Source organism: Hermetia illucens, chromosome 3, assembly GCF_905115235.1.
Source record: "Hermetia illucens chromosome 3, iHerIll2.2.curated.20191125, whole genome shotgun sequence".
Taxonomy (NCBI): Eukaryota; Metazoa; Arthropoda; class Insecta; order Diptera; family Stratiomyidae; genus Hermetia; species Hermetia illucens.
Window position 1 is genome coordinate 128,878,100 of NC_051851.1, and position 13,409 is coordinate 128,891,508.

At 43.1% G+C, this 13,409-nt stretch overlaps 1 protein-coding gene across 1 annotated transcript in view; it reads right to left on the bottom strand.

The window, feature by feature from the left end:
• LOC119652956 (adenylate cyclase type 3) overlaps positions 1-13,409 on the bottom strand; it is a 327,645-nt gene that overhangs the window by 125,334 nt on the left and 188,902 nt on the right. The window contains exon 9 of the mRNA XM_038057352.1: positions 4,293-4,451. Coding sequence (XP_037913280.1) covers positions 4,293-4,451 — 159 coding nt within the window. The remainder of the gene's footprint in view (positions 1-4,292; positions 4,452-13,409) is intronic.

Here is a 13,409-nt window from a genome sequence, read left to right on the forward strand (position 1 = left end):
ATACTCGGCAGAGAATCTTGGGAAATATTCGGGCCAAACTACTCTGGGATCACACTATTGCCAAGGACCACAGTGTTAATCACAATAGACCCGATCTAGCTCTCCTTCTCAAGGAAGAACGAGCGTGTTTCGTAATCGATGTAGCTGTACCATTGGACTGGAACACTATTGAGAAACACCCGCTTGGCGGAAGATATGAAATAGACTTGGAGACTACAAAAGATCGATGTAGTCCTAATCGTAATTTCAGCGACGGGATTAGTACCGCAAAGTTTACATAAAGCGGTGAAAACGCTCGATCTGGGCCAGACTAAACAGAGAGATACAACAAGTCGGGAAACCGGAAGCTAGACACTTCAGGTATGAAAGGTTTTATGTATTTCTTTTATAAAGGGATTTGAGTGTGTATTTGCCCCACTAGTATGTAGCACGTAATAGATGCATATATTATGTGAAAATACCCACTTTCAAGTGATATTGACATTCAAAGTCTTGAATTTGCACAGAAGCGTCAGGTTTGACCTCTTATAACTTTGTTAGTAATAGTACGATTTTCACCAAATTTGATAGGATCATGTTCTGTGCTGTAGCTTACATTGTTGATTCTAAGATGAACTTAAGGTAGGTTTTCCTGTCAAATACCGAAAATTATGGTAATGTACTATCATTAACCTTATTTGAACGGGTATCGGTATGAAGAGTATGTCGAAGCCTAGGCACGATATAGTGGCAGCCTTCTGATTTTTTCAGATTTTTCGGTTGGATAGTTTCTGAGGACGGGTCCGTTAAAGAAATGATCACTTTCAACCCCCCGCACTCCCCACCTTTTTAATATATGTCAAAACTAAGACCAGCTTCGAGTACTAACCGAGACCCTTCATTTGATACCCCACATGACTATATTTGATAAAAAAAAATGTACATCCCCCTTATAAATGCAACTCACTATATACGTGAGGGTTCACAGTCCCCACCTTTCTACCAAATTTGGTGTCTATCGCTACAACCTTCTTCGAGAAAAATGCGTGTGCATGTCCAAGGGGATATTTCCAGCGGCATGAAAACGGGAGAAGTTGGTACTTCTGACTAAGCCTGGTACACCTCCGGGTGAACCATCCTCATACAGTCCCATATATCTTTTGGACACTGTGGGGTAAATGTTAGAGCGGGTAATCTGTAATAGATTACTCCCAGTTATTGAGAGCCAAGACGGCCTTTCAGATCAGCAGTATGGGTTCCATAAAACCAGATCAACCAAAGATGCCACCAAATTGGTTATTGACTTAGCCGAAGATGTAATTCACAGAGAGGGTAGTACCAGCAAAGATTACGTGATAGTAACCCTGGATGTGAAAAATGCATTCAATTCGGTCAATTGGAATCTAATACGGAAATTTTTAGCGAAGGTTGGTATTCCCGGCCATCTCGCTGCTATCGTCGATAGTTATTTAACTGAAAGGAGGCTCTAGTATGACACTGATGACGGTCCCCAGGAGTACGTTGTTTCCACGGGTGTCCCGCAGGGTTCCGTATTAGATCCACTGCTGTGGAACATTATGTACAACGATGTACTTAATCTTTCCCTTCCGAGGGAACCCACAGTGGTAGGTTACGCTGACGACATAGCGCTGGTTGTTGTCGCAAAGCATCTCAAAGATGCTGAGTTATACTCAAGTGAGGCAATCAGTGCCACGGCATACCTCTAGGTTGCTTACAGCCAGGGTAGTGACCTCGATCATGCTCTATACAACCCCAGTTTGAAGGGAAGCGTTGCGGATGTCAGGGAACGCTACCAAACTGAGTTCAGTCTACAGGAGGACAGCCCTGAGAGTATGCTCTGCCTTCATGACTGTCTTAGATGATGCAGCATTCGTCATCTCTGGAATGATGCCGATTGACATCTTGGCAGATGAGATGGCGAATATATACAACTCCCTCATCGCGGACGAAGAAGACTGAGAGGGAGAGATCCATAAATAGATAGCAAGAGCGGTGGGAACGTTCAGGAAAAGACCGGTGGACTCACAGGCTCATTCTTGACATCAAGGAGTGGTTGGAGAGACGACATGGTGAGATGAATTATAATCTCACCCAGTTTCTCACGGGGCACGGAGGATATCGCCAATACCTGCACAGGTTAAAATTGGAGACCTCACCCGACTGTCCAAATTGCGACGGAGTCCCAGAGGACCCAGGCATGTATTCTTCGACTGTCCGAGATTTGTGGAGAAAAGGAGGAATCTAGAGCAGACTCTAGGAGAGGTGCTGGTACTAGATAATCAGGTGCCAACAATGCTAGCACATCAGCAGAGCAAGAGAATTGGGATGCAGTCAACTGCATGATCGCATCTATCCAAAATAAACTGCGAAAGGCAGAGGAGAGGGGAAAAGCGCGGTCACATGAGCCGCGTATAGAAGAAAGGTGACTAAGATAGAGTGAGCCGACTCCACGCCGTGATGTAATATCCTATGGTGGTTCCGTGGGACCGGGAGGCAGTCGGGGTGGTTTTAATGGGTAAAAATCCCACACGCTGGTGTGTCCAGACCAGTGTATTTTGAAGATTTCCACCTCCACAAAAAAAAGGCAGACAGTAAAGCGATTTTAAGCGGTCATCTTTGCAACCTGCTATAGTCCCAAGAGTCCTGTCTGCTAATAGTCTCACCTAGTGGGCTCAATTCCAGATACGCACTATTTTCGGTTTAATATCTACACGTTTCTGTAGTTTAAAACTGCAGCGTCAATGCTTCAAGTGTTTCTGAAAATCGGGGATGTAACAATACATTTTCGCACGGTCGCACACACTTTGCGTTGTAGCACATTATCGCTGGCACGCGGGCCTTAGAATGTTTCCTTCAGCTCATCCGTAGGTTCGTCATCCCTCGGCCGGGATGGGCGAGGAAGGCTTTCGTGGGCTTTTTTCACTATATGTATATGTATACCATAGAAATTTTGTTAGCGATAACAACATTGCTCGCTCGGTGGAAACATACCGGTTGGTGAATAAAAAAACCCAACGAACGGCACATGGACAATACACTTATTGAATCATTATTAGCCTAGCGACTATAATGGTTCATATGAAGAATGAATTTTGTAGGAGGTACAATGGGCCAACAGGCTGCAGTTGGGGCAACATAATCCAATTCGACACAAATTACCCCCCGCCATCCATCTTTCCACTAGTACATTGTCGAAAAGCGGCACTTCGCGTGATTCATTCTCTTATCAAAAATCTGAATTCAGGTCTCATACACAATCTTATGGATTCTAACGCGAGATATTGCGGGATTTTTGCAAATGACCAGTTGTCTGCTTACTGACTGGTTGATTCAACTTTTATCAGTATATAGTATTCACAGTGATTTGCCATATACTTTAATACGCTTTTATTGCGATCTTTAACTGAAAAGGATCACAGAATCTTAATTCGCTTGCCAAGGGTAAATTAAATTGCCTTTCTTTTACTACAGTTACCACATTTCCGTAAACCTAAATTTACCTTACAATGGAAATTTATCCCACAATGGAAACTTTCCCAAGAAAGCTATTGAATATGAAATGCGCCCTCATTCAATTCAATTTACCAAGCATCTGAACACGTGCTGCCCTCTTTCACCAAAGTTGATATTGTTTATACTCTTTCCCATAAAAACAAATTGTCCTCGATTTAGCCCCAAACAAAGTCTCTTACATTTATAAATTTACGATTCAAAAGACGTCATTCAGAGGCATAAAGCATCATTCTTAAACGGAAATTACTTTCCTTACTATCCGAACTTGGTAAACTCGAGATTATATGATAACTATCAAATATCAATTCAGAAGATGAATGTCCTCGCTGGTTCTTCCTCAACATTAAGTATCTATTATGATAACCAATAAGTACCAATAAAGTTACACCAGAATTTAATCAGGGAGAACCAGAAAAGAACAGAATTATCTGAGCATAAAGAACCACACTTTCACTATAAACGAACACTGACACTCTTTTATGATCCATTAAAAAGCAACTTCCATTGCCGCACACAACATAACCAGCTGCCCATTCGAAGGACCGTCCATCTTCCCTGGTCGTGTTGGTTTTCATATCTCCGAATCATCTGCACAGCAATAAGATTACCAGAGACGGAAGACGACGAAAAAGAGGGCGGAAATGAAATAGGATTGCGAACGTTCAGAGTTCTCAGTTGTATGCAGGTCAGTTCTAGGATATTGGATAATCGACGTGTATATCTAATGCGTACATGTATTCAAGGTAGCCATCATCGTAATGACGGTCTTCATAACTTACCCCGCTTTGCCGCTCGACTCCATCTTATTGGCGAGCTCCACATCCTTTGAGTATACGTCGAATTGCCATTGCCGTTGGCCCAGGATTCCAGCCAGGATAGCACCCGTATGAATTCCAACTCGCATGTCGACTGGTGAATTGGTTTTTTGCTGAACGTATCTGCGGAGGAAAGAAGAATGCAATTTATTCGATACCAGTTTTTAATTTAGCTTGTTTGGTTTGTGAATCAAGTCTAGGATTCGAGGCGTGCTACTTAATGAAAATTTTAAGTGTCACTTTGGAAAGTCTGTTCCAATGTATTTATCGTTCTCCACGAAACTCATAATAAATGCGCAGGAACTTTTTTAAGATTTTGTTCAAAACAAAACATTAAAATCGACTCACGGGCTGTCTGTCTGTCTGTGACTATCAACAATACTTACACTTATTGACACTAAGTTTGGTAGAAAGGTTGGAACTGTGAAGCCCCACACATGCGGTGCGACTGCAAATTAAACTTATGTTAACGGGGTCAGTCCCTATAGATGTGAAAGATGAGTGTGACGTATTTTTCACCGAACATGGTCATGTGGGGTATCAAATGATGCACCCGAGGTACTACGCGTATGGAATCTAGACCTCAAAATAGTATCCGTTTCGATATCTCCGCAATGAAAGTGACCCATAAGTCCAGTAGTATAGCTTTTAATACGAAGTATTATACTGGAAAGTTGGGTGAAAAGCCTGCTATTATTAACAAAGTTATAGTAGGTCAAAGTTGCCCCCTTGGCAGCAAATTACTACTCCCTGAGAAATTAAATGAGAGTAACACATTGAATTGAATTCAACGCAATACTGCACTACGATCTATGTATAAATGCAACCTCATGTACCCAAATATTCTTACAAAAGAAATCAACAAAACCTTTCAACCCAAAGCACCAAGCTTCCGGTTTCCGACTTGTTTAGCGGTTAATTAAAAAGACACAACTTCTTGGAAAAGTGAATGACGTGACGTGGAGTTCCTGTTAATCAATCCATTTTCTCTTTGCTTCCAAAGCCCGGAAAGTAATTAGTGTCTCCATCAACATTTAATCACTTTTTAGTTACTATAAATAATTCATACTTATTTGCGAAAAACAAAAATTAATCCTAGCAAAAATCGAACAGCAATCAATATCGGAAAATATTGCTGCCGTAGAGAATCGCCTGAACTTTGGTAACTAATTTTGATTATACGTATGTGAAGTTGTTTCAGCCATAGGGGAATGTGCAAGTATGTTTCAATAATGCGAGCAATGTCAATATCTTCGATAACTATTCTGTAAATGGCCTTTGAAAAATGAGGTGGAATTGTTATAATTTCGTGACTCTAGGATGAACTAAAGGGGTGGGAAGAGGGCTACATTCAATTTCTAAAAATAATGGCATTACACTATTATTCATTTTATTTGAACAGATATCGATATAGGGAGGGTATTTCGGATTCTAGGCACGACACAGTGGCAGATCAAGATTTTTTTCAGATTCAGGTTCTGAAAATGGCTCCGTGAAAGAAACGGCCGTTTCCCAGCTCCCGGCCTCCTCCCTATTGCATTAATTGTCAGCATTGTAAAGTACTAATTTATACTTTTCATTTGATACCCCATGTGACCATATTTGCTGAAAAAAATGTACACCCCATTTTTGCATATATGGAGACTCCCCTTAAGTTCACGTAGAACGATGTAACCCATTGCATATGTGGGCTTCCGCATTCCCCCCAATTTCTACCAAATTTCGTTAATCGGTATACAGTCGTATATGAAAGAGTGCGTATGACAGACAGACATACAATAAACCAGTTTTATACAAAACATTAAACACAAGTCGTGACACCAGACGCTTCAGATACAAAGTTTCTCAACCTTGAGTGCAAGAACCATCTCGGCCACGGCTGTCCTAACTTCAGAAATTATCATAGCATATTACAATCAACACTCGGAACTATAGAAGGTGACTAGGCGAACGACATTACCGGAAACTTTAAATCTGAGACGTTGAGATGATGCCAATTGTGCACCACGATTTCACCTAAGTTGCAATAATGCGTAAAAAAATATCATTCCGCAGTTCACCGTTGGCTGGAAGCCTTTGTCCGAGATACTTAAATCCCTTAGATTTCGGCAAGTCACTCTTACTGTCAGCGATAATGGGTGTTTCATTCGGATGGGTCATCAAACACAAGTTGCTCGAGATCAACATCACCTGTATAGAGCAGTGTGTTTAGGATGCCAAGAACAGAGATTAACAAAAACAACCTCGAAAGTTACTCTTTGAATCACAAGTATAGAAATTTGAGGACCACAGCAACAGCATAGAGGAAAACCAAGATCTTGGCTAATTGATCCTAGCTTCCAGTTAGGAAGATCGAAAACGCGCTCCAATCATAAGATCCAGAATCAGAAGTCCGGAGAAGTAGCGACGACATGATTACCCAACCTAAGTATAATAGTAGGCCAGCAGCTCTGTACAGCATCCCATTCTGGAACTCTTATGAGACACGGAGAAATCCAAACTCGAGTGCCGAAAGCGTAGATTGTCCAATATAAATTAGGTTTTGTGGAAAACAAAAAAGCCTTATGGTCCAGGCAGCACAAGTGCGAACTGGCTCTGAAGAAAAATAGCAGGATTCATTGGTTCATATTCCGTCTAGACCGCAAAACAAATTCAAATTATTTGACAGATAAAGCCACAAAAAATTGCAAAGATCCAAAAGTAGTTGATATTTCCATTAAAGGCAGGTTCAGAAAAATTTTCTCCAAGAAGCGAGGGATTCCTAAGTCAGCTATCCACTTAATAGGGGACCAGACTAGTTGGAAAGCAACATACTTTCCCGGTTGTGGTCCACGAAGCCCTCATTCTAGGGCAAGCACCCAAGTTGCAAGATACATGACTTGCGGTTTCGTCCAGGGCAGATGCAACTCTGCCTTGGGAGCACGTTGACCGAAGTGGAAACAAGTTGGCATAATTTGGTATAAGCATCACCATCCCAACCAAAGAAACGATCCGGTGCAGTTAAATTTGTAATAATGATGAGTAGAACAGAGATAAAATAGGTAGATAACACCAACGGGCTTATAAACTCTGATAGGGACTACTCTATTGAAGGCGCTCTCACCAACTCAATCTGAATTCCAATGATATAATTTAGACATACTTCTCCCTCTTGCGGCACTGTGCTTTTGTAATCCGGAAAGTTAACCTGTAGTAGAAGCGAGTCTAGGGTCGGATTGTTACGGACGGCTACAGTAAGATGCTTTCTCTAGCCGGTCTAGGTTAAAGAACATCATAATCGCAGTGTTATGCCCCAACGAAGAAATATGATTCCTATGATCAATTACATGCAAATTAGGAAGGGCTTTCTAAGATTAACATTGTGATTGTCATGGATGATCTGAATGCTCTGACTACACCTTGCTCGGCCATGCGATGGGTAGACAGGATCTTGGTGACGACAGGAAAAACGGTGGCAGATTTGTAGGCTTCTGCAGCTTTTACTGACTCTGGTGTGAGTGAAGTTGTCGCCATGTTCCAAAAAGGCCTTACAACCTGGTTGACTACGGAAATGTAGAGGCAGATTGATGAACGCAAGAAGCTGAGAGCTTTATTGGCGGCCGCGAGCGGAGGTGACCACAACACCACGCATCGTGACGAAAGGAGTTCCACCATTGTGGTGATAAGGGAAGTAGAAGCACATTAAGGAGAGGCAGCTAAGAAGATTGGAGGAGCACTTTACCACCAGGGAAGTCCGACATCTCGTGGATGAAATAGCGAGCCAGCGTAGCAGGTGGATACAGACGGCTTTTCCAAACAGGCGTGAATGCTGCACTCAAACGGAAAGCCGACGGTCTTGACGGTCTCCCACGAAACTCTTCCGTGCAGCTCCAACAGTCTCTACACAGTTATTACTTCCACTCATTTCTAAATGCTTGGAATCTGAAGTCTTTCCCAGTTAGTGAAAGAAGAGGATCATCGTTAAGATTCCTAAGAAGAGCAATCGCATCAAGTACAACAACTTGAGGGATATTTGTGTGGTTCCTACTGTCGCGAAGATATTGGCTAAAATCATCATCAATATTGATAGAGAGCAGGTTGGTTTATGTTTTGGATTCTCTTATACTGAACACATTGACCCCCTTCGGATTATTGTGGAACAGTGGAGAGTTTAGGTTACCGCCCCACCACCTCTTCATTAATATCGAGAAAGCTTTCGATAGGGTGTGCAGGGAGTATACCTGGAATGATCGGTGGTGGAATTGTGGCATTCCAGACTACTTGATGTCACCCAGCGCATTAGCAATGCAATATCTCGTTTCGCGGTTTTGTCCAAAATTTGGAAATGTTACTATCTCAACACTAACATTCAGTTTAGACTGTTTGGTGCCAGAGTTCTCTCTATGCAATTATATTCGAGTAACATATGAAAAGTAGCCCACACTGTTACTCAAAAGCTTCAATCTTTCAAGAACTCATGTCTGCGTCTAGTCATCGGGGTCTTCTTTTACTTCGTCAGGCTTTGTCCCGTTCAAAAGCGGGATCGGCTCGTCTTAATCAGTTGCGCCATTTTGTTTTGTCAAAACCCTGACCTGAATTCAGTCGCGAGGCTTTCAAATCACCATCCAGAGTCCCTTACCATCCACTTCGATGTTCAGATCAATCATGAGAAGTGAATTTTTGTTATCGCGAATTACGTGACCTCTCGCCTCTCTCGCATTTTTTTTAGATTTCATACCTTGACCACAAAGAATGCCAGTAACGGAAACCCCACTTCATCCAGGTTAGGTTAATGGGTGAAAAAATTTCATAACGCAGTTCTACATTGGCTGCTAGCATTGATCTGAAAGCCCTTTTTCCATTGGGATGGTCATTTTTTTTCTGCTCAGATTCAACCTCAGACCGTGTTGCATAAGGCGATCATTCCATGTTTGAACAAGTTGCTCGAGATCAGCTTTGCTATAAGACACTAAGAAAACAACATCTGCACAGACTAGTATGTAAAACAGTATCCATAACAAGAACAAAGAGGAATGGTGGGAGGATGCTTCTTCGATGAGCAACGCCAAAGACACGAAGCGGATTTGATATATCTGTCACAATCGAACTTTACCTTTTGGATCGTGGTAGAGCAATTAAATCTAGCGCACGAGCTTTTCTCGTACTAGATGTTGCCATCGAGCGCACCAAATGAATTCGAGCGGCGCACAATCAATCGTCTTTCCTAGATCCAGCAATGCAATGTATGATAAAGAGGGTAATGCTTCTCACGGTGTTTAACCATGAGAAACCTCGTCAAAGTATATTGTGTCAATAATGTCGCAGTTCTTGGCCATCCCGGCTTGATTCACGAATATTTTAACTATGTCCCGAATACGCTTGTCGGCTTGACGGTAATCGGATTGGAGGGTAATTTGAACATTCTGCTTGACTACCTCTTTTGCCATATTGAAACGGTGGTACTTTCTTGCCAGTCAGATGATGTTCTATTACACCTCCCTCAATAACCCTGTGGCACCCCGAATTTCCGCGGCTACTGCACGGAATTCGACCAGCGCAGCATCCCGGACCACGGCATTAGCCCATGTAGTCATCCCGTAGCAGTCGAGCCGAAGAGAAGTAACTCATTCCGGACTACCCGTTTCCTTCGTGGGACTTTATCTTTCTTGTTGCGCAATTCTTGTATTCTTTCGTCTTCATTTAAAAGCAAGTGAAATCCTTCTTGTAAAGTCGTTTTTATTTCATTAGATTGTGGCCGAGGTCGAAGTGATACCTCGTTCCTCATCCAAAGCCCGATCGAAGAATTCACTGGGCCTAGCCCTTTATTTGTCAGAGCTCAGATGCGATTTCTTCAGGTTCAATTGCCTTCCCCGATTTTATTCGTTTTATTACTTCCTGGACTTCAGTCACGCTGACAGGTGGAGTTCCTCCAAATGTCGGCAGTGTTTGTGGAAGTAGAGAATAAGAAATTCGTACGATGAAATCTGTTCGACAAATTCATGCCAGTTATTCGTCGCGGCTCGTCGACAGGTACGCAAAGTATCGTTTTTATCGTTAATGCAACAGGAGTATTCGATATCCTGTCTTTGTTGACGTCAGCTTTTGACAAGTCAATAGAGATCTTTTGACAAGTCGATTCTCGGTCTCAAGAACGTTAGACAGAGGAATTGAATACAATGGACTACTAGCGCTTTAGTGCTCAAAGATTTTAAGAAACTTGATGGTAGGGAGAAACATGGTTTCCCGGTTCGGGCCTTCCTGCACTGAAGACTGTCTGGCGTCCTGTCCTACGTCATTTCTCCATCTGAGGCAGACTCTGCCAAGTCTTCTTTTTCTACCACAGATATTGCCCTTGTAGACTTTCCAGGCTGAACCATCCTCACCCATACAGAGATAGTGACTTGCCCACCGTAATCAATTGACTATGCGCGGTTCACATCGTCATAGCTGCTATCGGATCTGATTTTCTACCCTAGCCGTAAGAAATTATCTCCGGTCTCAAAGTTGTAGTATCTGCCATTTGGTGCTGCTGGTTCTTTAGTTTGCGGTGCTGATGTTGCTATCATGTTCCTACCATCGTCTTGCCTTCATTAAGACCAAGACTTTGCACCTTAGTCGCCAACTGGCAAGTTGTACATTCCTGGTTGTACTTCCTATAGTGTCGATAGGTGTTAAAAAGGATACAAGATAGTGCATTTCCCTTTCCTTAGAACGTTGTGGATATGGAACGGTTGGAGATCGATCCTCTGGCTTTTATTTTGCCTCGCAGATTTGTCAGAGTCAACCTAGTTAGTCTTATCAATTTGGTCGGGATATCGAATTCCCTCATGGTCCTGTACAGTTTTACCTTGGCTATGCTATCAAGGGCGGCCTTCAAGTCGATGGAAAGGTGATGGACCTGATGACTATAGTCTAACAGTTTTTCCATTGCTTGCCACAGAGTGAAAATCTCATCTTTTGCTGATTTGTCTGACTATGATGGGGCTATCCGGTCAAGGTAGCCGAGAATATCTTATAGAGTATAGCTTTCCGCTCATGTTTACCAATGACATTGAGAAAGTTTCCAGCAGCAAAGGGCAAGGGTTTCTTTGATAATCACTACAAGCTGTCGCCATTGATTTCGCTTAAAATGCTACCATTTTCATTTTCAGACTTTCAGAGAAATTGAAACCATTCTTAAGCTTTCCAGTGTCACATAGCTCTAAGATAACTTCCCGGTCGAATTTGCTTGGTAACAAACAATATGATTACAGTCCTTTCCTAATGTATGCCTGTTAATTATATTTCCTACAGATATTTGGCTTATTCGTCGTAGTTGTTCTTCATTCTAGTCAGAATACTCCGATGACCACAATATATCGCTGCACCGAAGGGGCTTCCAAAAAAATATTATCTATCTAGATGCGGCTCGACCTTTTCCGAAATATTTTGGAATTGCACAATATTTAAAAATTATTCCAGTTTAAGAAGCGGCATATCTAACATTTTGCTAACATGCTAAGAAGTCACAGACTTCGAATCCACCCGTGACCATGAGCAATAACGGGAATCAGGTGACGCGGACGTGGCTCCAAGCGGCCTCCACACCGTGAACCTGGAAAGGTCCCAAGCCGGCGGCAGAAGAACCTTGGGAATAAGGACATGGACGTGGCTGTACCACTAGGCGCGGTAACGTCCACAGAAATCGGACGCAAGAAAGGGGAATCTCCGGCGGAAGGTGGGGATAAACTGGAAACCCCGGTAAGATCCACACTGGACGTACCAAACTCTTCTGTCAGCGGTAATGCGCGCAAGAAACGTGAGACCAACACATCTGCTATAGCCAACGTTTTATTGTGCTCCGCACCAGGGCTTACATCCACGCGTCTCGCGGGGATTAATACCGATATGCCGGGAGGTGATCAAATCAGCGAGAGATCTCAATGAAACTGATCCCTCCCACAGGAATACGAACACGAAGGCGGGAAAGAAGAGGACGTATACGCAAGCTTCCTCCAAGGATGGCAAACCGTCAGAGGGACAACTTACCAACCTCCGGGAATGCCTGTGGAAAAAACGCTGACGCCTGGAATGAAGCTACGATTTAACAATCAAGGTTTTCGCGATGGGCCTCTCTATTTAGAGTGCACTAACGAGGCTGCCTTAAAGTGGCTCCAGCAGATAATTTCAACTTTGAGTTCCGACGGTCGGCCCAGTTCACTATTGTGAACACTGAGCTACATCATATCGGATGTTGGTTACCGGGCCCTCGAAGGAAGGCAGAGGACATCATCTGTTTGCTGGGTGAACAGAACCCGGGCATGGACACTGGAAGGAAAAGTTCATGAATGCCAGGAAGGACAAATCTACAAACGTGGAGGGTTTCAACTTGGTATTCGAACTGGACCAAAAGAGTCTGAATGTGCTCAGGGGTATTCACCATATGGTGCTCCATTTTTTCCTAGATAAACTGAAATTCAGTCATATCAGGAAACTGTAGGGCATTATCTCCATTTTAAGAGCGAAGAACAATGATGGTCTTCGACTCACACAATATAAAGCAAATTGCAGCATCTTCGGTGCACTCTTCCACAATGGAGCTGCGCGCGGAGGATAGTGCATACAGGGGCGGAACCCCCGTATGGGGGCTCGCACTGCTGAAGGGACTATAGAATGAATCCTACCTGCTAATAACTTCTTCTACACCTTCCAAGGAACAGGCGGAAGAAAGGGAAGCCAGAGACGTGAATGGAACTGACTTGATGCTATGATAGTTCGAGTGATCGAATCTATGCAAACCGGACACCGCAAACCAATTAAGGTGCTAAGTGGAAAACAGACAAATGCTCTGCGGGATGAGATGAGATTTTTCATGGATGAAGACATGGTAACTGCGGTACCTCCAAGTGCGGCTTTTCTCAGAGAAATCAAACACGAGGGGATCGAGTCTTAGGCGGTACGGTGTGGGGAAAACCCTGCCACAAGCGGACTGCCGCATATGCTTGTAACTGTTTTCCATAGGACAATAGACTAAGTTTATGTCGAAAAAGATAAAGATTGGTCAAATTAACCTGCAGCATGCCAAAGCTCCCTCCTACCTGTTGGAAGCGAGAATGAAAAAGC